The 27,561-nt window shown below is 41.8% G+C and overlaps 2 protein-coding genes across 3 annotated transcripts; one reads left to right on the top strand and one right to left on the bottom strand.

Annotated features, from left to right (window-relative positions):
* Positions 1-342: 342 nt before the first annotated feature.
* On the top strand, positions 343-27,561 carry LOC120415640 (uncharacterized). Of its 2 annotated transcripts, none has more exons than XM_039577238.2 (5): positions 343-488; positions 14,001-17,229; positions 17,291-17,486; positions 20,638-20,900; positions 20,988-27,561. In XM_039577238.2, exons 2-5 carry the CDS (start codon positions 14,225-14,227, stop codon positions 22,642-22,644), a joined length of 5,121 nt encoding a protein of 1,706 aa, XP_039433172.1. In that variant the 5' UTR covers positions 343-488; positions 14,001-14,224; the 3' UTR covers positions 22,645-27,561. The 2 variants fall into 2 exon arrangements, with proteins under 2 accessions (XP_039433172.1, XP_039433171.1); XM_039577237.2 differs by having other exon boundaries at positions 17,288-17,486.
* On the bottom strand, positions 2,362-3,079 carry LOC128092602 (uncharacterized). Its single transcript, XM_052706804.1, has 2 exons — positions 2,851-3,079; positions 2,362-2,718 (listed from the first exon to the last, which is right to left on the bottom strand). The coding sequence occupies exons 1-2, from the start codon at positions 2,998-3,000 to the stop codon at positions 2,362-2,364; spliced, it is 507 nt and encodes a 168-aa protein (XP_052562764.1). The 5' UTR covers positions 3,001-3,079.

Here is a 27,561-nt window from a genome sequence, read left to right as displayed (position 1 = left end):
AATTTCTTTTAAACCATTGCAAAACTGTTACGTCGTTCCAGAGAAATCGATAAATTAGAAAAACGTAACGCACCGCGTAAAAAGAGGTTTCACTGTAAATCTATAGATTGACCCTTAACATTTTGGTCAAAATAGTATGCTACAAAAAACGCTTATAAGATTGCTTGTTTTGTTTTTTTTTAGGAAGAACTTATACAAAAGTCAGATTTTCATGCGATTTTCTGCAGACATTACATCGCAACCTACAGATTTCACCCATCATCCCACCCCTGCACCCCTTTTCGAATTTCAAACACTTCGAAAATCAATGAACTGACAGCTGAAAAATCGCCTTACCTTCTCTCTTGCATGTACCTTGGCCCCCAGTGGGTACCCCGTATTTATGTATGTTCGTTTCGCTGGCTCTCCTCTGTGTCGCACATTAAATGGCCGTCGTGAAATTCCATTCGGTTTTCGTTGCGCAAACGCTCGGGCACAGGTCCCAAATGGTACGTACGGGTCGCGGCCCACTTCCGGCAACGGTTTGTGCTAGTTGGTTCGCGCGGAGCGGGTACTTTCGGGCGTGAAAAGTGGATTTGAAAATTTGCTGCTGACTGGTGACATTTTCTTCTCTTCTTTTTCGCTGTGTGTGCGCGAAGGAAGAAGAGTGAGGGTTGTCGTACAGTCGGGGACCGTGTTCCGAGGGGGCGCTTTGTGCGTGCGTACGTGTGTAAGCTGTGCGGGGGTTGTGTGGTGTGGCGGGGTGGTACGATGGTGTTGGTGTGTTTACACAACGACACCTAGAGAAGGCTGGTTGGATTTGCTGTGTGCTTTTGGCCCAGTTGGAATTTCGAGAGACGGTTCTTGGTGTACGAGCGCAAGATCCGGAAGGAAGGAAGCTCCGGGCAAGCTTTCGAGTCGATTGGGATGGAAGGGTCGTAGAAGAACGATAAGACCCTGAAAAAGACTATCAAGTCGGTCGAAACGTCAGAGCTCCCCCAAAAAGGAGGCCAATCAAGAGATTGGACAATACACCGCAGCAGAACACACTCTGGACTTTGTCTCAGTCCGACGACGACGACGACGATGTCTCTTGAAGAGTTTCGCTCTCGCGAACAGACACGGCCAAAGCTTGCAGCGAGGAGAACCTACCAGCAACACAGGAAGGAAGAAACAAAAAACACGCCGGACATGGTGTCGACTAACATGATTGCGGTTCCTCTCTAGTAGAAAGTCAAATTAGGACCTGCCACAGAAAACGGAAAAGGTTAAACCAGAGCAGGACCCAATGAGGGCTCGAGCTTGTGACAAACGAATAAATCAACTCTCCTGAGTATTAGCCGTGGATCTGTACGGAGGCAAACTTACGTTGTTCTTATTGAAGTATCCGGATGGACTTGACCAGACCTGCTCCAGCTTAAAGCCAGACCGCTGCTTCAAAACAACCAATCGTGATGCCGTGCCAGCGCATAGATGTGATCTGTCATTTTAAAGTGTTGTTAATCTTGATTCTTCCGCTGTTCGTGAATAAATGTAGTCGCCACCCTGCGCCGTACGCTTGCAGTGGGAAACCTTTGCTGCGCTCACACGCTCACCGTGTCGATTCGAAACGAATTGACCGCGATGGCCGAGAGCTTGTGGAAGGCTATTTCTGCGATATTCGACGAACAACGGGCCAGCAGCAGTAATTTGTATGTACACACCGATGCTCGGACCAAAAACACAACAACACACACGCTAGCCAGCCAGCCAGCGATTTATGACCTCGAGAGCGATGGATGTGTTGTGACCCAACGCGCTCCCCCAAATTTATCGATTCGCCTGGGAATCTGCGACGACGACGACGACAGGACTGGACCGGGAAGAGTTCCCGGAGGAAGATCCAGACGGAATCGTGAAGAGGCCACCGACGACGAGAGTCGCGAGAAGCTTTACGCCTGATGGCTATACGACGCACCACTACCGTCGCACACGCCGTGTGTGTGTGAGTGTGGAATGACCGTCGTATGGTGCGCCGCTGGTCTCGTCGCGCTTCGAAAGAGGAGGAACACTGTGAGAAGATTGCGTTTTGACGGAGCGAGCTTTTATGCCGAGACGATGTTGAAGGTGGGCTAGGGTAGCTTCCGACGACGAGCGCTGGTTGGAATTTCAGTGTGATTGGAGTGGTAGTGTGTTTGATTTGAGCACACCGCGATGTATTTGGCGATGTGGGAAGGCCGGACTTATCAGCGCGACGACGGCGGAGAGTTTTCCCATGAGTTTCGGGGACGATTGCGAGAGCTACGTGACGGTAGTTTGGTGAAATCATGATTATTGTTACGAACTAGTTTGATAAAAACCTCAATAATGACCAATTTCATTATTTGCTCAAGCTTCAACCAATTACAAACCCATCTGTATGGTATGCAAAGCGAATTCTCGCCGTCCCAAGGTAGAGAAATTGAGCACCGTTGTCGCGTTCATGATAGCCGTCAAGATTACTCTCGCCGACTTCGTCGTCGTCGGTTCAAAGCCGAGGAACCGACTCTCCATGCTCGCACACAGCTCGTCGGCGTGCTTTTTTGTGTACATATCATTCACATCAATTCCGTTGTCGTCGCCGTCGTCGTTGCGATGTGGAAGCAGGTTCTTCTCGAAGGAATCGATTTTGGAATCGGCGAACGAGATTGATACCGTGAACCGGAAGTGCGCTACACGGTGAGCTAGCTGGTTGTTGTCGTAAAGCAGTGGAGTTCGAAGCTGTGAGAACACAAGTGAAAACTCTGTTTTCGAGGATTATTGATTACTTGAGATGGAAAAGAGTGGATGCTCCAGAAAAGACAAGCTTCACTAGTTCCAAAAATATGCCGAAATCAACGTAACGGAACCTACCATAGTGTCACAAGATTCACCCGAACCGGAAGCTTGTCGCGTAGAGCACTCTCTAACCGGCAGCAGTGACCGGGTGGCGAATAGCAGTACTACAACACCGACCCAGTCTTCTTTATCTCCAGGTTCACACGCACCTCTCACCGTCATCATCGCATTTTGTGGACACCTTTTATTGATTGGTGCTGTTCCACCGGGGGAAAAAAAACGGGAGAAGTGCACAGCGCCAAGGTGCACCTAAAACGAGAAAGAGAGAAATGTTTGAATGTTTGCTTAAGTGTGTTTCGAAGGGGAAGATTGATTGGGAAGATAGAAAGGTGATGGTGCTAATGCTGGCAAGGTTCGCGATTTAGCTTTTCGGATTGTTGTGTTGAAAGTTGTCAATTTTTGGACAACTTACAAGTTCAGTTGAAACGTTTAAAGGATGGAAAAAGATTTCAACAAAACCCACAGGAGATCATCTACCAACATGATCATCATCACTTGGATTTTAAAATGGCCGGATGGCAAGTCTGAGTGAGAAAGTTTGGGCATAAGTTGATAACACGTCTAATGAGTTGGAGTTGTTCAAGTTCTAGTTACAAGTCACGCTTCAAGTGCGTAAGCTGCGATGGCAAACATAGCGCTAAATTTTACGTTTTCAGGTCTCTTTTAAAAGCTATAAGAGATTACGGGATAGGAATAACACGCATTCACAAACAGAAATTTACCATGGTGGCGAAGGGAATCTGTCACAAAAGGGTCAAAAATCTGTTTTTTAAATAGGGTCTTAAAGCCCTATGTATTTTCTACGTACAACGGTAAAGAACACGAAAATCAATTTCTGACCATTTTTTAAATTCTAATGCCAAACCAATAAAATTACAAGACAACATTTTACGATGGATCAACTATAGTCTTCTTTGAACGAACTGTCATGAAGAGCCGCGAAGTTAGTTAAAAAAATTAAAGATCCTTTTTAAATTCTTTACGGTCGTACAAAGGGTCATTGTACACAGAAAAATAAGCTTCATCGTCAAGACGTCAAGCCAATTAAAGCTTAATTTTAGGACCCAAATGAGCATAATGTTTCAGTTCAACAGCTTGCAATGTTTTTCTCATCAAACTTTTCAAGGCATGTCCATGATCGAAAGAATCAACTTATAAAAATATTAAAGGAACAAGATATTTTCATTGTATATTAACTACTTTGAAATATGTTCAAATTCAGATTTCTTATTACGTTGAAAAAACAGCTGCAGCTAATCATGTTTGAAAAAAAAAAAAACACACAAAATGAAATGATAGTAGTAAATTTTTAAAAGGTCCTTTCATGTCAATGTAGGCAAAAAAGGTTGTATCTTCGGTATATTTTTTTTTGGAAAAATAAAATACAAATACAAATAGAGGGGTATGGGTGGCCAAATGGTTGGGCTGTTCGCTTTGTAAGCGGAAGGTTCTGGGTTTGATTCCCATCTGCTCCTATCGAGAAATTATGGAAAGAAGAAATTCCGAGAATATGAACGAAAAACTCATTAGCTCACGGCGGGGTTTGATCCCCCGTCCTTTGGGTCAGCAAACACAAATGCTAACCACCAGACCATCGAGGCTTAGTTGACTAGAAGGATTAAGAATGCTATAAGAATCCAAGAAACTTGATTGGAATCTGTGTACCTAGAACAGGAAATGCAATATTGAATTCAATATTGAATGCAAGTTGAATTCAAGGACACTTACTGGTTGCATAATTGTTAAGCGAATATTGAACTTTCAACACGACCAGAGTTCACCACAAAAAGCTTGGTGAACCAGATTGGAAAATTTCCAAAATGAATCCAAGAACATACGAAGAATTAAGGAATAAAAAAAAAAAAAGATTTGACCGGCCGCATCACTTACCACGGTGAATCCTGGCTTTCACACCCATCTTACTAACACCCTCAAACCTCACGTGATACTTTGTCGAAGACGCAGCCGACTTAGCAGTCTTCATCACTCAAGTATCGGACTAAAATTCCTATCCACTTCCCCGTGTCTTATCACTGGTCGTGGCCGGCGCTGTGATTGGCTAGCATATTAGGGACATTTGAAAGTTGCGAAGTGGTGATGATTGGTTCCTACTCTTTATCTGTGGTCCACGGAGCAATGGAGCACCCGCGGTCGAGCAGTTTTTGACAGTTCGTTCCATAAGAAATACATTGTAGAAAAAAGCAAAAACTGCTCGAATAGAGTTATCTAAGCCCGAGCTCACGCACACTAGCACACCATTTGTTTTGCTGGTCGGTACAAAATTTAACCTCAATCTTTTTCGTGTACGTACACGCAATACATGCGCACGTAGATAACTCTATGGAAGTGCTCCATTCTTGAAAGTCCTGGTCAATAACAGAGTAGCAACTACGGGTAGACACCAATGCTATGCTATGCTAATAAAGTACAAATACAAATAGTACATTTATTTGAACAAATTTAAGAATAAGGTGAAGTTGAAAAACACTCATATGAAACCAATAAAAAAAAAATCTTGTTTAAAATAAAGTCGACTCTCTAGCTGTCGATCTTCTCGATGATAATATTGCTCCAGAGAGAGTCTACTGTAAACTATTTGGAGAAATTTTTTTTTTCAAAACATGCTTAAGTTTGAACTTTTTTTTCAAATGGAGCACTTTCATTCGAGCAGTTTTTCCTTTTTTCTACAATGTATTTTTTATGGAGCGAAATGTCAAAAACTGCTCGACTGCGGGTGCTCCATTAGCATGTTTGTTTGTGTTTGTACTGAAAAAATAATAAATTATTTTGTAAAAATAGTAAATAATTTTGTAAACATAATAGAACGATTGAGTGTGTAGTATTGCGGTTGTCAAAATCGCTATCTCTGACTCTCTCACTCCGATGGAAGCTGACTTTGTTTATGTTTTGGTTTTCCTGGCAAGGTCCATTGTTTGTTTGTTTTTGTTTTGGTTTTCGTGGCACGGAGTTGTGGGTAAAGTTCTACTTTTAAAGGAAATATTATACTACGACAAACAAACAAACTTTTTGACAGTTTGCCTTCATTTTTTGGCAGAAAGAACAGCCTGCATACATTTGGTTTTGTTTGCGAGTTTGGTAAACTGTCAAACACAAAAAAGTGCGAGTTTGTTTGCTTGCTTGCCATAGTATAATAGCTCCTTAAACGTCTTTAACGACACAGAGAGAGTCCACTGTATTACAAAGTACTACATTTTATAGGTTTTTCTGCTAGTTTGCATGATTTTGAACCAAACTGCATAATTACTTCAGAATTGACGCAATTACATATGGGACGGACTAGCTTCGAGCGGCAGAGCAGTTATTTAAAAAAATCGAAATTATTTTACAGAGTTTCTTTTTTGCAAAAAAAAGTTATTCATGTTCCTGAGAAATTTCTGTGAGTGTGAGTCAAAGGCTAGGGGAACAGCACGTAATTCCAGCATGCCTCTAATGTTGCCATATCAACACTTTGACCACAGAGAACAGATGTATATCATTGAACAAACAGCATTGAAAAACGTGTGTAAAAATTCAAACCAAAATACGTTGAAAAGAGCTAGGGTGTGCACCATCCGCCTAGATAGCGCCACTTCCAAAATCATGATGGCCTACAGTAGCAGAACGTTGGACCATATAATCACTGCATAAAACATTCCGTACGAACGACATCAGACCAATGTCTGACTGCCCTTCATCAGAGGGTTGTAATTTTACGCGCCAAAGAAGGTAAACAAAACGAAATCGGACATAACATGTGTACAGGGACTATTTTAAGTTGTCGCTTGAAAAATAATTTTTGAATGAATTTTCTGTTATGTTTTCGTTAATGTTAATGCATTTTTGCATTATTTTTAGTCAACTGGAATTATACAGAAGTGAATTTTATATTTAAGCGTATCCTGCACACTCTAATTTCTTTGATGCAAGATTGTATGCAACGCATTTTTTTAGTTTACACGGTTTACACTAGAGATGGGCTTATTTGAGCGAACCGTTCTTATGAACCGGCTCAAGCTAAAGAACGAATGAGCGACCGCTCAGAAAAAATGAGCGGCGGTTCATTTTGTGAACCGGTTCTTTTCAAAGAACCGTCAAATCAAAGAGCGAGTCGGAGAACGAACCGAACGAGAGCGAATGAGCGAGAGCGAATGAACGGAAAGAACGAACGGAGCGCTTGATTAGCGTCGCTCGCGCCGTCGTGGACGTCGTCAAACGGCGTCGTTTTCGCTCACTCTTTCGTTATTTCGCTCTCGTTCGGTTCGTTCTTCCACGCGCTGGTGGTGACGGTGCTGTGGAGAAAAGAGGGGAAACTAAGTTCTCACCGGTCGCCTCATGTTACAAAATTATGGCGCACTTTATGCTTGTTGCTAGCCCGTGTCGGGCGCCTGTAATTTTCAAGGAGATGAAGTAAGAAGAAGATTCACAATTCCGCATACTTTATTGCAAGATGCTTTAGGTAAACACCGAAAATTTGGTTGAAATTTTAAATAAACAAAAAGTGCTATAAATCTTTTTATTTTATCTGTTATCGATAAGAAGTCGATTAATTGAATCATTTTATAGGCGATAGACTATTTTTCTTAGCTCCAAAGTATATTTTTTGTTGATAAAATATTTTTGTTGCAAAATTGTCTTGCCTAATTTGTGTTCACCAATATCAGTGTCTTGAGTTTGTTTATCTTTTGCTCTTTGGTCTGACAGGGGGATTGGCTGCCAAACCCGCTTTGGTCTGACAGTTTTGGTCTGTCAGCTTTATGCTGGATTTTGGTCTGACAACGAGGGGGATTGGCAGCCACACCCCCTTGGAAAATATTGATACATTTCTCTAATGTTATTTATATGAAGTTGTTACACGCATTCGAACATAGTTCGTATGCTAGTTTGCGGTTTTAATCCATGTATTGGACTGTTCAATAGTTTTCTTTATGCATTTTTTTCTGATCTTTTTTTTACGCTTGTTTAGATCATTCATTTGCTGTCATTAATAAAAGTTGTTCTTATTAAACAAAAAACTGCATTTCAAGACTATTTTATCAAGTGCAGCAAAAGGCTACCTCAAATATGCCTGTTACTGAACACCAACTTAAATCTATTGTTTCACAAAATCATGGAGAGATAATTATCAAAACGATAATTCGATAATAACTTTTAACGATTGAAAGCAATAATTTGGTTGAAAATATTCACTTTTGAAGAAAACTCAAGTTTGTTAAACAAACAAACTTTGTTTACCTCTCTATGAAAAAAGTTTTCGATATTTGTGGATTTCAGAGATCAATGTTTTTCTCCTTTTTCATATAAAACGTTTATATTTGAAATGCTTTCAAAAAACGATAAAAGCTTCATCCATAAAGTATGTCACGCGTCACGGAGGGGGGTCTGAGCAAGTGTGACAATGCATGTTATAAGTATAGGAAAAGCGTGACAAAGGGGGGAAGGGGGGGTGGGGGGGGGGGGTAAATTTTGGCCGATTTTAGCGTGACGTACATTATGGATGAAGCCAAAGCAAATCGACGATTTTCTATGTTTTATGGACGATCTCCAATCTGTTCAGAATAAGTGCGATGAAAACATATATTTTTTAATTATCAATCAACAAAAATCATACGAAGCGTGACACTCATGGACACTCCATTGGTCGTTTGAAAAAAATCTAAATATCTTAAGCAGATGCTTCAGTTCATTCCAGTCTACTTTCTGACTTTGAGCGAAATGAGCGGATGAGCCGTTCAAAAGAGCCGCTCATTTAAATGAGCGAACGAAAATGAGCGGCTCACAGAAATGAGCGGTTTTGCCCACCACTAGTTTACACACAAGTTAGAACCAAGATGTACATCTGTTCTCTGTGCTTTGACGTTCAATTACAGCTCATAAACCGCGTTTTCAACTGAAGTCGGGTGATAAATAGTTCAATAGGAAGTGAGCAAGCAAGTTTCTATCAAAAGTTTTACAAAATAAAATGTTTAAAAAGTAAAAATCAGTGAATTTAATGGAGTTAGGAGCGAGTGCTTAACCTGCCAAACATACGGGAATCGCCCCTACTTTTCAAAAAATATTATATGTTGATGATATTTAGTATTTTTGTATGCAATCTTTTTTCCGAGATAACTTAAAAATAACTGCTCATTAAAATATGTTTTTGACAAAGAACTTTGTCCTAAGGGCACTGTCTACGGGTGTCAATCCAAAATTTCGCGAAGCGAAAGTGTAACGATTTGTGTAATCGTTTAAACGCTTATATCTTCCACCCAATTCAAGCAATCTGCATGCTTTATCCACCAAACGAAAGGGGAAGTCTTAAATTGCAAGTAGACTACCTCACAAAGTTGATAAAACTTTGTTAAAGTACTCAAAAGTTAAGATGAAAAATAAAAATTCAGACCGGGAAAATCCCGGTCGCTGATTGGTTGAGCGCAACCTTTCCCGAACACATTAATCAGATTCAAGTATCTAGCACTTAGCAAATTTTGCTCTCTGCCACTGCTTCGAAAGCGTCGAGCCGTCACAGCCAAGCGAGGTTATAAAAGAGCGCCGTGCCGCCGGTTGAAGCTCAAACGAGTCCGATGCTTTGCACGAGGAGGATCGAGAAGCAGCAGCAGCACAGCAGAGCCGCCGAGAGGAAGGAGAGAATTGAAAAATTGGAAAGAGAGGCAGAGCAGGCGCGGGAGGGAAAATTGTCGGCAACTTGGAGTGTCATCATCGCATGCTTTATCATAGTCATAGGACGTTAAAATGGCCCTTTTCAGGGCCAATTCACACGAAAGAGTATTCTTTAAAAATCTGGTTGGGTACGGTAGTGAGTGTTTGTGTGTGCGGAAGGGAAATCGAGTGGCAAGTTTGGGGCTTGAAAGAGCACCAAATTATCAACGCATACACACAAACGCGGGCTGGGGAGCTTCATTTGTGTGCGCCTGGTTTCTGCCGTGCAACTACCCTTCACGAGTTTGCTCATCCGATCGATCTTGGGGAAAATCGATTTTCGATATTAGTGTGGTTCCGCGAACACAATTTTAGTGTGGTTTACTACACACACACACACACACACACACACACACACACACACACACACACACACACACACACACACACACACACGAACAAATCCACAGTCGATGGCGCTTTCTTGCTACAAATACACTTGCAACGCACTGTTTGGTGCTCTAGGTGGTGTGTAGTATGTGTAAAGAGAATGAATAAAAAGATCGGAACCCAATTTTTTGCGAAGCGAAATCGTTACGTGGCGATTTCCCCTCTTCGCAGACTTCCCCTCCTTTTCCTTCACGCTGATTGGTTGAACAAACCTTTCCCGATCATCCTCTCCGAGAGACGTGAGATTGATGTATCTAAAATCATCTCCACTCAAGCTCATAATTTTCTGACAGCCGAGGAGTCAACATCGAGTGGCAGTTGCAGAATCAGAAGGGACAGCAGAAATTTCCCCCGGTCAACGACGTAGAGAGGTCGCCGAAATGGCTCGGGCCGTCGCAGGAACGGGACGGATTGTCGCTGCAGGCCATCAAGGAAGAACGTTAGGGACCGATGTGGTCAAGCTGCTGATCCCGGAAGGCTCCGGTTAACGGCATCAAGAAGGAGTCTCCGTGTTGATCGAGAACCAGTTCCCTTTGGGTCAAGTTGGTTGTGGTTGCGATAAAGTTTATGGTTTTTGATACTGGACATCAGTGTTGCAAATGAGTGATAAAAAAGCTATCAATAGATTATCTCTGCACCAAAAATATCCGAGAGTATAGCGGCCGTCACGATCAGGCCTGCAAAATGTTTCCAACCCAGCGTACAATTGAAGCAAACCAAAATGTCAGTTCACTGCTAGCATGTGACTGTAAGCCTACTGTGTCCGTTCAACCACTGCCGCCTGACTCGTGCCGGTCGGCTGCTGGAGAATGAGAGACGTGAAAAAATGAGCTACACTCACTCAATTCGTGTCGTATGACTGACTCGTAAAATCCTCTCTAAACACTATTTTGACTATATTTAAACAATTGAATGGTTCTAGACTGTGCAAAACACTTAAAACAACCATAACTTATATTCAAAATTACATTTTCACGCATAAATACCAACTTTTTGTGTAAAAACTCGTTTCTTTATGTGTGTGCGTGCAACGTCGAATGAGCGTTGGTCGACTACTGCCTCGCATTGCAGCTGCTCAGTGAGCTAGGGCACTCACGACTGAGTCGGGTTTGTTTATGTCACGTTTTTGCGGTTCAGTGAATGGATCTCAAAAATTCGTGTATGCGTCGCCGATTTTCGCGTCAGGACCCCTGACATTTTCAGCTCTGGTCACGATAGCTTGTGAGATCTCTTCTTGTGTCTCATGATTCCCAGCGATGTCATTCTCTCTCTATCACTCTTCCCCTTTTCCTCGACTATGCGCTCTCACCGCTGAGTCTCTCAATCTCTCCGAAAACTGCAATGAGAGAACGCGAGATGGCGATTAGAAGCCGACCACGCATGACGTCCCGACAAACTGCGTTTGCGAAATTGGTTTTGTGGCGGCTTTTGTGGTTAAACGCTGTTGCGGTAGGATGATCGTGGAAGCGGGAATGAGAGAGAAAAGGAAAATGTCAATCACGAGTGTGTAAACACGAAAACGTGTTCGGCTATGTTCGGCGCTGAGAGTTTCAATGAAGAGAGAAGAGCAGTTATATTTGAGGCATGAATATTCAGGCGGGATAATTGTAGTTGCTGAGAGCTGATAGTTTGATATTTTAACAACCCTGCTGGACATGAAATTTAACATTTCGGCAGTCGTGACCGCAATCCGGAGTGGCCGGAGGCCCCGCGGATTTCCCGAAGGGGGACATTTGCCGAACCAAAAGAGTTGGGGCAATATGGGTATCAAACTTTATGGTTTTTGATACTGGACATGAAATTTGAAATTTCGGAAGTATTGGCCACAATCCGGAGTGGCCGGAGGCCCCGCGGATGTTCCGATGAGGGGACATTTGCCGAACCATAAGAGTTAGGGCAATATGGGTATCAAACTTTATGGTTTTTGATACTGGACATAAAATTTGACATTTCAGCAGTAGTGACCACAATCCGGAGGCCCCGGGGATGTTCCGGTGGGGGGACATTTCCCGAACCATAAGAGTTGGGGCAATAGGGGTATTAGGGTGGGTACGTTTTTCAAAAAGTTCTCGGATCAAGTTTTAGTATGGTTCCCTTTGTAGGGCATGCCCATACGGACTTTCATGCCAAATATCAGCTCATTTGGTTGTAAACTGGCTGCGCGCATCAGGGTTAAAGTTTACAGGTCTGGGAAAATTACGCGCCAACTTCTGGTATGGTCAGGCCTATGGGAAATGGTCAGGAGAACACTTTTCCCGAAGAGAGCATATGGATTCGTTGTCCCTAGACCTGGCGCATCGGCAAACAATCCGATGTCTCCGGAATCAACGGTTTTCCCTAAAAAGCATCAAATTTTCCTTAGCATGCTATGAAAGCTTGATGAACACCACGACGCCATCCGTCAGGCAGCTACCACGTGGGTAAAAAACGGCTGGAATATTTAATTGCAAACCTTCTTTTAACTAGAAAATGATCATTTCGAGTAATCCTGATATTATTTAGTCGAATTCAGAATCTTTGCATAGCAAATTTGTAATTTTTTTGCAAATATTTCACCCACGTGGTAGCTGCCTGACGTATGGCGTCGCGGTGTTCCTCAAGCTTTCATAGCATGCTAAGGAAAATTTGATGCTTTTTAGGGAAAACCGTTGATTCCGGAGACATCGGATTGTTTGCCGATGCGCCTGGTCTAGGGACAACGAATCCATATGCTCTCTTCGGGAAAAGTGTTCTCCAGACCATTCCCCATAGGCCTGACCATACCAGAAGTTGGCGCGTAATTTTCCCAGACCTGTAGGAGCGTTTGAACAAAAAGTTCCAATTTCCCATAGGAATTCCCATGTAAACTTTAACCCTGATGCGCGCAGCCAGGTTACAACCAAATGAGCTGATATTTGGCATGAAAGTCCCTATGGGCATGCCCTACAAAGGGAACCATACTAAAACTTGATCCGAGAACTTTTTGAAAAACGTACCCACCCTAATGGGTATCAAACTTTATGGTTTTTGATACTGGACATGAAATTTGAAATTTCGGAAGTATTGGCTACAATCCGGAGTGGCCGGAGGCCCCGCGGATGTTCCGATGAGGGGACATTTGCCGAACCATAAGAGTTAGGGCAATATGGGTATCAAACTTTATGGTTTTTGATACTGCACATGCATCTGACCATTATCTGAAGTTACGCAGTTAAAATAAATCGCTTATTTTACGCAGGAAGTAATAAATCGATTACTGCGATTGCCTTTTTATTGTGCCGCGGCGAAATTCTGTTTCTGGAAATATAGAATAACTATTTCGAATTCGATTAGAGCCCTTGAAAGGGCAGTTTTAATGTTTGCTGTTGAAATTTACTTTGCTGCCGCCAATTGCTTGCAACAGCCTTGCAAAAACATCTCCGCACCTTGGTAACTTTCGAGTGGTGAGGGAAAGTCGATTGATTTCACCTTGATTTCTATTGCAGCTCCATTTGCAATTTCCGTCCCCTTAGTTCGATAGAACGTTGATATTATGTCTTACAACTATTCACAAAAGAGTTGTCTTATGTAATTATAAGGGAATCATGGGGAAATTTGGACCGGACATTCTTATCGAAAATTTCAACAATCATCTTGCAAAGTTCTTTGTCATACTGGTCATGTGTAACATAACCACCTGCACCTTTTTTATTCAAAGATTTTTTTAATTTCTCACTTTTGACCTTTGGTACTTTCGCCCTATTAGCATTCGAACTTTTGTCTTTCAGATCATATGTCTTTCGACCTTTTGTATTTCATTTCTGATTTCACATGTCCTTTGATAATTCTAAAATTTGTTTATGTTTTATGTTTTATGTTAGGCTGTTAGTATAAACTTTGCATCAGGTCAAGGATTAAATATAAGTAGGAGAGAAACGGTACTTTGACCAGGAAAGGAAGGAGTTAAAGTTGTAACGCATCAAGTGCGCAAGTTGCGGTAGCAAACAAAGCGCTAATTTTCACGACTCCACACTGTCTTCGAATGTTTTAAGAGATGACAAAAATTCAACGGTATCAAAGGTTCTACTTTTAAACCCATCTTTCCTCTTCCCCCACAGGCCACCCCGATCGGCAGTCTGCTGTGGTGAGCGCCGCGCAACCACCAGCACCACCAGCTTGACCACCGCGCGCGGTTTGGAACCGCACCGGATACTGCCAAGCGACCGACGACGACGACGCGTTTGTCTCAGGGACACGAACCTCCCGAGCGAGCGCGCGAGCAAAAGTGACCAGAACAGTCTATCATTAGAGTAGTAGTTTTTTGAAACAGCACCAACACACCATGGGCACCATCGAATGTCCCGTGTGCACCCTGTACCTCCGGGCCGACATGAGCCTGGAGGACCACCTGGAGACGCACCCGAAGGAGAAGGTCATCCAGGCGCTGGTGTCGATGGCGATGAAGCCGAAGGCGGCTGCGCCGCCGCAAGCTCCGGCGCCCCAACCCCAGCAGCTTGAGGTGGTCCGATCGCGGACACCGCCCAACGCACTCATGTACCACCAGCAAACCGGCAGCAATAGTAGCAGTGGGGGTTACGAGCAGTTTCAGCAACAGCAGCAGCAACCGATGATGGCCGCCCCGGCGGCGATCACCGTCGTCAAGGCGTCCGACATGGGCGGCTACCCGATCAACAATGTGATGATCGTGAAGAGTTGCAGCACCAAGTTCGTGCAGCAGATTCCGAGTGGGAGTAGCGCGGCGAATGCCGCGTACGCATCCGGTCCGATCGATGGCCGGAGCATCTTCATAGAACCCGATCGCGGAGGAGGACCTCCGAGCGTGCGTCGCCAGTTGGCGCCGGGACCTTCGCTCTACCCGCCGCGTTACACCAACGAGCGCTACTCGGGCCCACCGCCGCCGTACAGTACGGCCATTTCCTCCACGATCTCCAGCGGTTCGCAGTCCTCGATCAGCGGGTACCAGAAAGCGCCAGCGCCGCCGCCGCCGCAGGCGTTCTACCCGAACCCGCCACCTCCCATAGTACAAAGCACGCCCACGATCGCGCATTACTACGCACCGCCCCCTCCGCCACCGCCAGCACCGGCGATGCCGTCGACTTCGCGGAGCAACCTGCAGGCGCAGTACACCGAAAAGGACGACGGCAACTTTGTGGTGACGGAGAACCCGAAGAAGGTGGTCGAGTACACCGAGAACGACGAGGGGGACTTTATGGTGATCGAGAAGATCATCAAGTCGCCGCCGAGGATCGTCCAGATCGTGGATGAGGTCGAGAAGGAGAAGGACGACTGTGGGGTGGAGGAGGAGGAGGAGGTTGAGCAGCGTGAAGACAGTGAGTACGAGATGGAGATCGAGGAGCAGTATCAGGTTGAGGAGGTTCAGAAGGGGAAGGTTGAGGAGGTGGAGGGGGAGGAGGAAGAGGAGGTGGAGCAGCAGATCGGTACGATCCAGATCGTGGAGAATGAGGACGGGACGTTCGACGACAATCAGCAGTACGGGTTGAAGGAGATGCCGAAGCCGATGTTGATCGGAGGGATTGGGGGATCGCCGAAGAAGAGTCACAAGTTTAGCTTTATTGTGGAACCGACGGCGTCGAGTTCGGGGGGAAGTTCTGCCGCGGGGAGTCCGTACACGCCGCGGAAGAAGCCGACCAGTGGGCTGAAGGTGCTGAGCAATGTCAAGGTGACCACGGATCTGTCCCAGGGCATCAAGGACATCATACTGAACTTGAACTGCAAGAACAAGGGCGTGAACGTGGCGGGTGGTTCGAGCGGGACGTCCGAAGCTGCGGGCACGTCCAGCGGTGTTGGGAGTTTGAAGACGTCGCTGATCACGGGCGTCGTGAACAACAACTGTCAGAACGAGCTTATCATCAACAACATGCCTCCAATTGATCTCAACGATGTGAACGACATTGAAATTATCAACGACGACGAGGAGGAGCTGCGGCCGGGCGAGGACGAAGAGTGCTACATCGGTTCGATGGAGGTCAAAGCGGCCGAAGTGGCCGCACCAACAACGCCGACTCCGTCGGTCATCACCAGTGTAATCCGGATGACCCCACACCCATCTCCAGTTGTCGCACCGCCCTCTCCACCACCCCTACCCGCAAAGCTCGAAACGATCGACCCCGAACCGGAAGATCCGCCAAAACCATCAACCAGCGAGGTGACGATCACGAAGCCAACGCCACGCAAACCAACCCCACAACACCAAACCCCCTCAACCTCAACCGGTTCCCTATTCCACAAACCACCGAAGAAGCTGACCGTCAAGCTCAAGACCCCGCTCCCGCCCGCCCCACCACCAACTCCTCCCCTCATCCCCCAACTCAAGCAGGAAGATCACCCGATGGACCTCGAGCAACCATCGACCTCCGAAGACTGCAAACCACCGCACGCGTACTTTGTCCCCGTTGAACCAACCCCGCCCGAGACCAAGTTCTGCCCGGTCGACGAACGGATCTCACCGCCACCACCACCCCCCACCACCCTCACCCTGACCGAGTGCTCCTCCACGGAGACGATCGCCGTCACCACGACCACCACCAAGATCGAGGACGCGATGCATGCGATCTCCAGCGAGACGATCGTGTACACGCAGAGTTCGTCGCCGGAGGCGACCGCCGAGCATCATCAAGCCAGCAGTCCGGGACCTTCCGGGGTCGTCGAAACCACCACGACCTCGGTCGAGTACTACAACATTACGATCATTGACGATGAGGCCGCGGCCGCGGCCGCTCAGTCTTCTAAGCTGGAGCCGGAACTTCCCGAGGAGGGCGTTGTGAAACCGGAGCTCGAGCAGGATCAAAAGTACGAGTACGAGCCCGAGCGGGAGCCGGACTCTCCCGGTTCGAGCGGGTCCGACGAGCAGCAGGAAACGAAGAGTTGCATCAAGGTTGAGAAGATGGAGGTGATGGAGAGTTGCGCGATCGCGCCTCCCGTTGACGAGAGTGAGAAAAAGATTTTGGTGACGAAGGTGGAGCCGGGAAGCGGACCGGACGACCACAAGGACTTCCTCGAGGCTGGACCATCGAGGACGGTGGCGACTACGGTGACGACGGAGGGTGAGGGCAGCAGTAGTAGCAGTAGCAGTGGTGGTAGCAGCAGCAGCAGCAGTTCCGCTGTGGCTTCGTCGTCGCAGGCCGTCGTGGTGAGTTCGGCTGGGCCAACATTCCTGGAGTATAGTGCGGAGTACGATGACTACGTGCCGGTCACCAGTTACGGGATGCCGCAGGAGCAGATTCCGCTGTCGTGGGTGCAGAAGTTTAGTCCGCAGTACACGCCCTTTGACGATCAGAACTCGTACATGGACCTCGATCAGACGGAGTAAGATCGCTTGATCAAAACACCTTATAAATAGCTAAACCAATCTTCTTTTTTGCAGCAGTAAAACCAACTCGAACAGCGTGGGAGGAAATAGCAGCGCCACGAGTAGTGGTGGAAGTGGCAGCAGGATTGAAACCAGCATGGACCGGGCTCCGTCGGCGGAAAGCTTGAATATCCGAACCGACGAGAAGATGCCCGCCAAGGGGGAGATCTCCGAGCAGGAGAGTAACGGGGATATGGAGTTGTCGTGGAATCGGGTGAGTTTATTTTACATAATTTTTCAAAAAACGATTGCGTGGGTGGCTTTATTTTGCATTGTATGTACAATTTGTAGTATGAAATAATTTTCAAAAAATATAAAATTTCAAAAAATACCGTGTTTTCTTATGTGTATTAAACAACGTGAAATTTAGATAGGATTTCCAATTCATAAGGGTTTGTTCAAATATTACGTCCAGAGATTTTCAGGAGTTCAGACCCCCCCCCCCTCCCCCCTGTCACGCACTTTTCCTATACCTTTAACATGGGCTGTCACAAACCTCAGACCCCCCCCCCCTCCCCCTATTCATGGAAGTAATTTTTGAACGATCCCTAACTATTTCTATTGCTAAATTTTTCACTTAATTTTTATGATTCATTTACGATTTGGTTTGAATTTGCAATATGGGTACGCGCAGAAAATAAAATTAATTTTGGCCCCACTTTTTATTTATTTTTTTTTTATTATGCATTTTTTTAATTTAGAAAAATTCAAAATTTCTCAAATATTAAACGTTAAAAAATCTAAAATATCTCAAAGACAAATTTGGAAATATCAAACATTTCAAATAATTTTGAAAATTTATATTTTTTTTTATATTCTGATCTCTCTGAATTTCAAAAAAAAAGAAAAATTTTAAAAGAATTATATATTTTAGAATTTTTTTATTGAAAAAAGATTTTTTGTTGAAAAAAATAAATTTTGATGTTTTTTTTTTAATTTTTGATGTTATTAAAATTTGACATTTTTTAAGATGCTTTTAATTTTTTTTTGCTTTTTTTGGTTCACGCAGAAAATTAAATTAATTTTGGCATAATTTTTTATTTATTTTTTTTTAAAATTTATGCTGTTTTTAATTTAGAAGAATTTAAAACTTCTCAAATATTAAACGTTAAAAAATCTTAAATATTTCAAAGACTCCCAAATTTCGAAATATCAAACATTTCAAATAATTTTTAAAATTTATTTTATTTTTTTTAATATTTTGATCTTTCTGGATTTAAAAAAAAAAATAAAAGATTCATATGTTTCTGTTTTTTTAAATGACTTTAAAATGTTTGAATTTGTTATACTCAAATTTCCTTAAAACGTAAATTTTTTGAAAAGTTTCAATTTTTTTAAATTTTTAAAAGTTCTGTGTGTTTATTTTTGATGTTATTAAAACTTTTAAAATTTTTATTTGTTTAAATTTTTATTTTTTTGACATTTTAATGTTTTCAAAATTTTTGATGCCTTACATTTTTTTTTTGATGTTTTTTTTTGAAATTTGTGATGGTTTTGAAATATGCTACATTTGTTATGTTTTGAAATATCAGCAGTGTTTGAAATTTTTAATGGTTTTTTATTATTTTGAAATGTTTGAATTTTTATCCTAAATTTTGTTTATCACGTTAGATTTTTAAAATGTTTTGTAATTTCTCAAATAAAAAAAATGTACTTCTGAAATTTGTAAAATTGTTTTTTTAACTTTGATGTTTTTTTATTTTTTGTCTTTATTTGAAATTTTTAAAATTTAATTTAAATTTGATGTTTTGGTGCAGTTTAAAAAAATCATGTTTTATTTTTGAAGTTGCTATAACAAATTTTGATCGAGATCTACTATCGAGATTTTCGATCAAAAATTCTCTAAATTTCTCAAAAATTCTCTAAATTTCTCAAAAATTTAACGTTTAAAAATCAAAAACATCACAGATTTCAAAACCATCAAAAATTTCTAATAATTTTGAAATTTTAAAAACTAAAATAAAAAAGAATCTTGGGATATTTATTTTTTATATTTTGAACATTTGAAAATTAAAAAAATACTTTAAAAAAATAAGGCTTCAAAATGTTTGAATTTTTTAATGCTTAAATTTCGTTAAAACGTTTAATTTTTAAATAGTTCTAAAATTTCTTAAACTTAAAAAAATGTTTTTTTTATATCTCTTTTTTTTGAAATTTTTGATGTTTTTGAAATATTTCACAATTGTTGATACTTTAATATATTTGATTTTTTTTTGTAAATTTTTGTTGTTCTTTAATTTTTAAAAATTTCAATGTTTTGAAAATTGTTGATGTTTTAGAAACGACTGAAGTATTTGAATTTTTCATATGTTTTTTTGAATTGAAATGTTTGATTTTTTTTCCTTAAATACTTAAATTTCTTTTAATTAGTTTAATTTTCGAAAATCTACAAAATTGAAAAGTCCTTTTTTTTTAGATTGAGATGTTTTTTACATTTAACATTAATGTTTGAATTTTTTTTCATGTTTTTTTTTAATTTCTGAAGTTGCTATTACAAATTTTGATCATAATTTCCTCCTCCTAAGAAAAGGGGTTCAGAAACAGATCTTAAATTGGCAGAATAAGAGAGAAAAAGAGGGAGAGAGAGAGAAAGAGAGAGTGTGAGAGAGAGAAAGAGAGAGAGTGTGTGTGTGTGTGTGTGTGTGTGTGTGTGTGTGTGAGAGAGAGAGAGAGAGAGAGAGACTTTTCACTCTTTTTCATTTGCATTTTTTCTTGACCGGTTTTTACCAAGTGCGTACCCTGCATATAGGCTAGTATGCAGATCGGAAGGAAAGGGGTCAAGAAACAGTTTTACGAACAGCAGAACAACGTAGAGCAGGGAACGATTTCTTGGGGCTATTCTTCACCCTCTCTGACTTGCTTGCGCTGCCGCTGCTGCCCATTTCATTTTTTCTTGACCGGTTACTTCCGAAGTGCGTATACCGCTTATCGAAGAAAATTTCCTCAACAATTTTTCAAGCGAATCGAGGTTGCTCAAATATGACACCGCAATGCTCCAAAGTGATCTGGCAAAATATATTCCAAGATGGCGGCCAACATGGCGTTGGTGTTCGCAATTAACCTTTCGAGTTTGACTAATTTGGGGAAGCTGTTGTTTACAAACGCAGATTCGCCCTATTCAACTGTTACTACGGATATTAAGTCTAGGAAAATCATCCTTTTCTTAGTCGTCGAGGTTCGAACATTTTTTTCTACCTAAACCTGAACTAGTAAACAGATGGCCTGGATGCCGAAATACGAAGGATTGTGTGGATTTGTGGTCCAAATTATTATTCTTGCATTTAGCCAATAAAAAAAATCTTGCAAAGTTCATTTTCAAGTAGGTCATGTCTATAACATAACACCCCACACCTTTCTAATTTCAGTTATACCCGGTACACGAAAACATCCCAATCTACCCGAGCTCGTACGACCTGTCGACGGCGCAAGAGTGCTGGAACTTGAGCAACCGTACCAGCACCGTAACCGGCCTGAACCAGGATCACCACCACCAGGGGCTGGGACAGCATGGTCAGCAGCATCACCACCACCATCACCACCAGTCGTCTTCGTCTTCGTCGTCTCACCACCACCGCCAGCAACATCAGCAGCCGCAGCAGCAACACGGTCATCAACACGGGATCAGTTTGTGAGTAATGGTGCCTTTAGTTTTGACTGAAGAAGATGTCTTTGGTTATTTAATCGAATGATGATCGAATGTTCTATTATTTTCTAGTCAATTCGCCTCCCACGATCAACCCCGGCACGCCGACGAGGACGACGATGACGGGCTGGTGGACGACAAGTCCAAGATCCACCTGGAGTACGGCGGCGAAGGAGGCGCCGCAGGCGCCAGCGGCAGCGGAACCAACAACTACCTGGGCGCGTCCTCGTCCGCCACGGACCACAAGCTGGTGGCCAAGGTGCGCACGTACCGCTGCACCGAGTGTCCCAAGTCGTTTGCGCTGCTGAAGCAGCGACGCGCGCACATGCAGGCGGAACACCACGAGGTCGTGGTCGATAGTAAGTTGAACGTGCTGGCGACGGCGGCGTCGGCGGTCGCTGCGTCTGCGACGGTCACTTCCGGGGCGTTCTTTTCGAACCCAGGCGAGGGGTCGAGTGGGACGGCGGCGGCGAGTGGGGCGACGGCGACGTTGTTGAGCAAGAAGATCAAGATTGAGCCGCAGCCGGTGCTGATGAGTTACAGCTCGCTGAAGCAGGAGCTGGAGCAGAAGCAGGAAGGTGGAGGTGGGGGTTTGGATGTGGCTGGACCGTCGACTTCCGGGATGGGGTCTAGTGGTGGGTTGGGCGCGAGTGGTGGCGAGGTGAGGCGGAAACGAACGTACGTCTGTGGGACGTGCAAGACCGAGTTTGATCGGTTTAAGCTGTTCAACGCGCACTTGATGACGCATCCGGCGGAATGTTACACGTGCGGGCGCAGCTTCAAGCACTGGCCAAACTTTGCGCTGCACATTAAGCGTCACCTGGGAATTAAGGACCACCAGTGTCGGTTGTGCGGGAAGAAGTTTGTCATCAAGCAGAAGCTGATCGAGCACATGCGGGTGCACACGGGGAAGGCGCCGATCAAGTGTCCCGACTGCGATCAGCACTTCCGGCGGTTCTCGAACCTGGCCCAGCACCGCAACCGTCACCACCTGAACAAGGTCCCCTCGAAGAAGGACTTTGTGTGCCACTGCGGCGAAGTGTTCCAATCCAAGGCCAAAATGGAGTGGCACAAGGAGATCCACGAGAACAAACCCAAGAGCTGTCCCTTCTGTCGGGAAAAGTTCATCCACAAAAACAGCCTAACCCGGCACATCCGGCTGTCCCACACGGAAAAGTACGTCAAGCTGGAAACCGCCACCGAGATGTGCACGATCTGCAACCAACCCTACATCAAAACCAGCATGAAACGTCACATGGAAACCCACACGGACGAACGCCTCGCCTACTCCTGCACCATCTGCAACAAGCTGTTCAGCACCAACTGGAACCTGAAGCAGCACAAGTGGACCCACGCCAACCCCACCCTCAAACCGTTCCAGTGCAACCTCTGCTCGTCGGGCTTCGTCCGCGAAGCCGACTACATCACCCACATGAACGCCCACAAGTCGATCCGCCCGTACACCTGCAACCACTGCGGCTGCCAGTTCATCCGCAAGTACAACTGGATCCGGCACACGCGCGAGCACGAAACGGAAAAGAACTACACGTGCGAGATCTGCAACCGCAAGTTCCACCGGAAGTACTACCTGACGGAGCACAAGCGGATACACACCGGCGAGCGGCCCTTCTCGTGCAACATCTGCGGCAAGACGTCCTCCACCAAGACGAACCACAACAAGCACATCAAGATCCACCACGCGCGCGATCCGCTGACGGCCGAGGGTTAAGGAAGGTGGCGGCGCAACGACGACGACGGTGTCAGTTCCTTGGAGAACCGCGTAGACGACGACTATGTAGTGAAACAGCCGTACTAAGAAGATTATTATTTTTTTCGTTTGCGTTTTGGGACTGGTGGGACATTTCTTTTTTGGGAAAAGGGTGAATTGTACCATTTTGGGAATTGTACAATGACTAGAATTTATCAATTTTGCTTAATTTGGACAAACAACTCAACTGAAATAAAATTATTTCAAACTTATTTGATGGCCTGATCGTTGCACTAAATCAAAATGTTTCGAGTTATTGTCAGCCCATGGAAAGCATCCTGGAAGAAATTGTGGCGATATTACGGCCCAAATTCTTCTTGCCGGCCAGGCCTACTGCGTTGCGTTAAGCGGAGAGACGGATTCTGTGAACGAATCCACATTCCACTGAATCAACAGGGAAGTAAGGATGCGTGGACATACTGTACCAAATCATCCCAGTTATTTTTTAAGGCTGTTGATATTTAATATAATCTGTCTGAGTTTTAATTCAAATTTAACATGATTTTTTGTCTAATCTACAAAAAAAAAAAATTTTTAGCACTAAGGCCAAACTTTTTGTCCTAGACTCTAGCCGAGGTCGGGGGTGAGAGCAAAAATAAAATAAAAATGATTAGATTGGAAAATATTTGCAGTTCAAAATCATAAAAAAATATTTTTTTATCTATTTCTGTAAAATGTTGGTAAAATTCAGATATTTTTTTAGAATAAGTTAATTCTAGATTAAACTTTCAAAAGGTCATATCTGCATAGGAAACCCATGATGGATAGGTTGTTTTGAAAATTTAACCTAGAATTTAATTTTCTCTATTGTTTTTAAATTTTATATTCTATTTTTTTTTATTTCGCGGTTTGTAAAATAAAAGGGTTCTCCGCCAACTCACGAAATCAGAAAAAGTTGCCCCGATCCCTATTTGATTTGCGTGAAATTTTGTCCTAAGTGTTAACTTTTGTCCCTGAATACGAATCCGAGCTCCATTTGTCGATATATCATGGTGGAGGTGCGGTACGACTGCTTCCATTTTTTGACGTTCGAAAAAAGACGTGTTTTTCAAAAATTAGCAGCCTGAAATGGCGATGCTTTGGAAATTTGGTGTCAAAGGGACTTTTATATAAAATTGGACGCCCAATTTGATGGCGTACTCAGAATTCCTAAAAAACGTAAAAAATACAAAATTGTTTTAAAAAATTTGCCAATTTTCGATATTTGAATTGGGACATGAAATTAAAAAATAATTAATACTTTTCGAATCTGCAATAACGTCATCAAATCTTCCAATTTTACATAAAAGTCTCTTTGACACCAAATTTGCATATTTAGAGTTTTTTTTTTGAAAAAGTTACTAAATGTTTATATGTTTATAGGATCTATAAAAAAAACTCTAGGATCATTTCAGGTTGCAAATTAATGAAAAAAACGTATTTTTAAGAACGTTAAAAAAATTTAAGGGGTCATACCTTCAGCGAAAGGATTCACATTTCTCAAAATTAACAAGGGAGTAAGGATGCGTGAACATACCGTACCGAATTCTCTGAGTTTAATTTATAAAATGGTGTGTGACGTGATGGGGGCTTTGTTTTTCGTTGAACACGAGGGAAGTTATATTTTTTAAGGAATCCAAAATTTTGCCAAAGGGTGACTTACCCTTTCCCATCTTGGGACGTGATAATCAAGTACCTATCTTGAGTTCTTCGTCATGGTGATTATGTTTGTAGCATTAACATTGCGCTTTTTTCAACTGGATCAGTAAAATCAAATGGAAATTAGGTAGTCTAACTAAAAAAAAGAGCATTTTTTTGAATAGTAAAAAAATATCAAATTTCAAAGAAATTTGTTGAAAATTATATTAATATTTTTATTTATTTTGAATTTTTGTATAACTATGATAATTTCATAAAATATGTAATTAACATGTTCTGTAATGTTGAAATTTTTATATTCAACTTTTTAAACTTTAAATAGTTTTTAATTCTCGCCGTTTATAATTATTTTCGAAAATTTAAAATTAGAATTTACAAAATTATGATTTAACATTTTATATAATTCTTAAAATTGTTTTTTTTTCTAACATAAAAAACTAAAATGATTTGCCATTTCAACTCAAAAAAACAAGAATTGAATTAAGATGGTTTAGGGATTTTCATGCATTATTTTTTTGTAGTTATGCATCAACACTTCCCGTGCTCCTAATCCTTATTCCTAGCCCAATGAATGATGGAGATGGGAGCGGTCGGCAATGGATGGCTTTCATGGTGCTGTCTGTTCGGGTAGAGTTGATTTTTACACCCTTTAATAATTTTCCAAGCAAGCTGGATAATCATCACATATACATGACGAAATCCAGTTCTCAACCCGCTAACATCACCATCTTCATGCGAATGATTTTTTTTTTGTAGTTATGAATTTAGTAAGTATTATTTTTGAATTTGATAGAAAGTCTAAAATGTTCAGCAAGTAAATAAAAAAAATAGAAGATACAAAAGGCAAGAAATGTTATGAAAATAAAAAAAGGCAAAAACGCTGTTTCTTTAAAATTTATTGACATTAAGGTTTCGGTAATTCAGTAATTTCGGAATTGACATTAAGGTTTCAAAGTAAATTGAAAGAAGATTTCATAATACTTATGATCTTTTTTTTTGTGAAAGATGTTGTAAAAGGCATCTCGAAAAATAAAAAAAATAAAATGCTAAACCATTTCTTAAACCAATGGAAAAGTGATCGTCAAATTTCGTTTGTCAGACAATTTTACCTGTATGTCCATATTAATCACTGTTTTAAAATTCGAAATTTGTTAATCCTAGATTTTAATTTTTTTTTGTTTTGATTTTTAATATTAGATTTTTTGAAATTCTGGTTTTTACATTTTTTATAATTTATTGGCGATTAAATATTTATAAAGTTAAAAATTAAATATTTACAATCGTCGATCCAAATATTTCAATTGCAACTTAAGATCGCTTTTAATATTAATTTAATTTTCAATTTTTAACGCTTTTTGTTCTTTTTTAACAAAAAAGTATATGTGTGTTTGACACAAATAATATTTTTTCAAAGAACTTCGAAAACCACTATCAGATATATAAGAGACAAATAGAACCATCGGCGTGCCTTCCACGCTAAGATGCTAAGGAACGGGCTTTATTGACCGTTTTGAATCGGTCAACATCAAAGTGCAAAAGATCGATTTCTAATCATTTTGCGATCGAAATTTCGTTAGTCTCGATATAAATTCGTTACATTTTGATCAAGTGCAATAATCTGGTTATTTGTTTGGATTACCGATCGTCAATAAAAAAAATCTTTCTGAAGGAAGAGTCCTGCCAGAATTTCCAAAACGTGTTTATATATATATTTTGAGAATCAAAAGCAACTGAGCGTTAAGTAGACAATGAAGCAAACAAACAAAAAAAGAAGTAGCTCATAATTTTATTTATTTTAGTTTATGAAAGTAAAGAAAAAACAACCTCTATCGTACTAGGGCGACCGCGATGGGAAAACCTTACAATTTGATAAGAAACAAATATAAAACTAGCGTAAAAAAAAACTAACAAAAAAGCAAAGAACTGAATCCATTAAAAACTACTACAACAAAAAACCAGCAGGACCGTTCAGAACAGAGAACATGTTCGAAAAAATAGATTCGACGACGGCCAAAACCAGCACCACCAACAATGAAAAAAAAAAACAACCCAGAACTGACTGCGCGCACCGTAGCAAAATAATAAACAGATTGTAAAACATGGTTCTGGTGGCAATTAGTTTTTAAAAACACTCTTCAAACTAAAACTACACAAATACACAGAGAGAAACAAAAAAAAAATAGTACGTAAGACTACTACTACTAACACTAAACCAAGCCGAAAGAAGAAAAGCTGAAACCTGGAAGGCAAATGATGATGATGATGATAACTTTTAAGTGCAATAGTTAGGGGACAGATTTTTTAAATTTTTTCGTTTTCTAGGCACATTTTTTAAACTAATTCGCGAAAAGTACACAAACATATTTGAACCAGACTGGCCCCCGCCCGATTTATTACGTTTAGTGTGGACATCTTCCAGCGTGTTTGTTTCCAGTTTTACTTCTTTTGCAGCGAAAAATTGTAAATATAAAACCTTTCAATAATTGTGTTTTTATCAATTTTCTCCCCTCACCCCTCTTAAGTTTTTCTATACTGTTAAGAATGCCCTTAGTTCAATTGAATCACGCAAAATTGCTCACGTGTACGTTTCTCATCGATTGCAAAAACACACACACATTACTCATACCAACAAACCACAATTATAAGCAAAACACACACACACACACATGTTCTATCATGCTCCTTGATAATGGAAACAAAATGACTATTTAATAGCAGTTCAATGTTATTAACCTTTAAAAGAAAATTGAAGCAACTAATCATCAATACATTATCAAAACAGAAAGCAAGAATATTCTCTCACCAGTTTGCCTCGTTCATTATTCATCATTTTCGTCATAAAGAAAAAAAAAACAAAAAACTAGCGCATGAATTGTAATTTAATAATAAAGAAGAAAGCAAAAAGTGGATGAAAAAACGGCGATTAAGCGTTAGAGAGAAGTAAATTAATGCATAATTAATAGGTGTAATAACGACAGAAAGTAAAGCAAAAACAAACACTCTCACACAACACACAATTACAACAAACTATGGGTAGCGTTTAGTAATCCTCACACACATACAGACAAACACAAAAAAACAGCATAGTAACTCATACTCAAGAAATTAAAACCATTACAGGCGAGAACAAAACAAAAAAAAAAAGAAGTCAAAGTGAATTTATAGCAGCGCGTTACGGCAGAAAAAAAAACATTCGGAAACACGTTAAAAATAACAAATAAATTAAACAAAACAAAAAAA

This window comes from Culex pipiens, chromosome 1, assembly GCF_016801865.2.
Source record: "Culex pipiens pallens isolate TS chromosome 1, TS_CPP_V2, whole genome shotgun sequence".
NCBI classification, from domain to species: Eukaryota; Metazoa; Arthropoda; class Insecta; order Diptera; family Culicidae; genus Culex; species Culex pipiens.
This window is presented reverse-complemented; position numbering and strand designations above follow the sequence as displayed.

Coding starts and splice junctions, on each gene's coding strand:
- LOC128092602 (XM_052706804.1), bottom strand. CDS start 3,000: ATGATGACGGTGAGAGGTGCGTGTGAACCTGGAGATAAAGAAGACTGG. Junction 2,719..2,850: donor GTGAATCTTGTGACACTATG/GTAGGTTCCGTT, acceptor GTGTTCTCACAG/CTTCGAACTCCACTGCTTTA.
- LOC120415640 (XM_039577237.2), top strand. CDS start 14,225: ATGGGCACCATCGAATGTCCCGTGTGCACCCTGTACCTCCGGGCCGAC. Junction 17,230..17,287: donor ATGGACCTCGATCAGACGGA/GTAAGATCGCTT, acceptor TCTTTTTTGCAG/CAGTAAAACCAACTCGAACA. Junction 20,901..20,987: donor CATCAACACGGGATCAGTTT/GTGAGTAATGGT, acceptor ATTATTTTCTAG/TCAATTCGCCTCCCACGATC.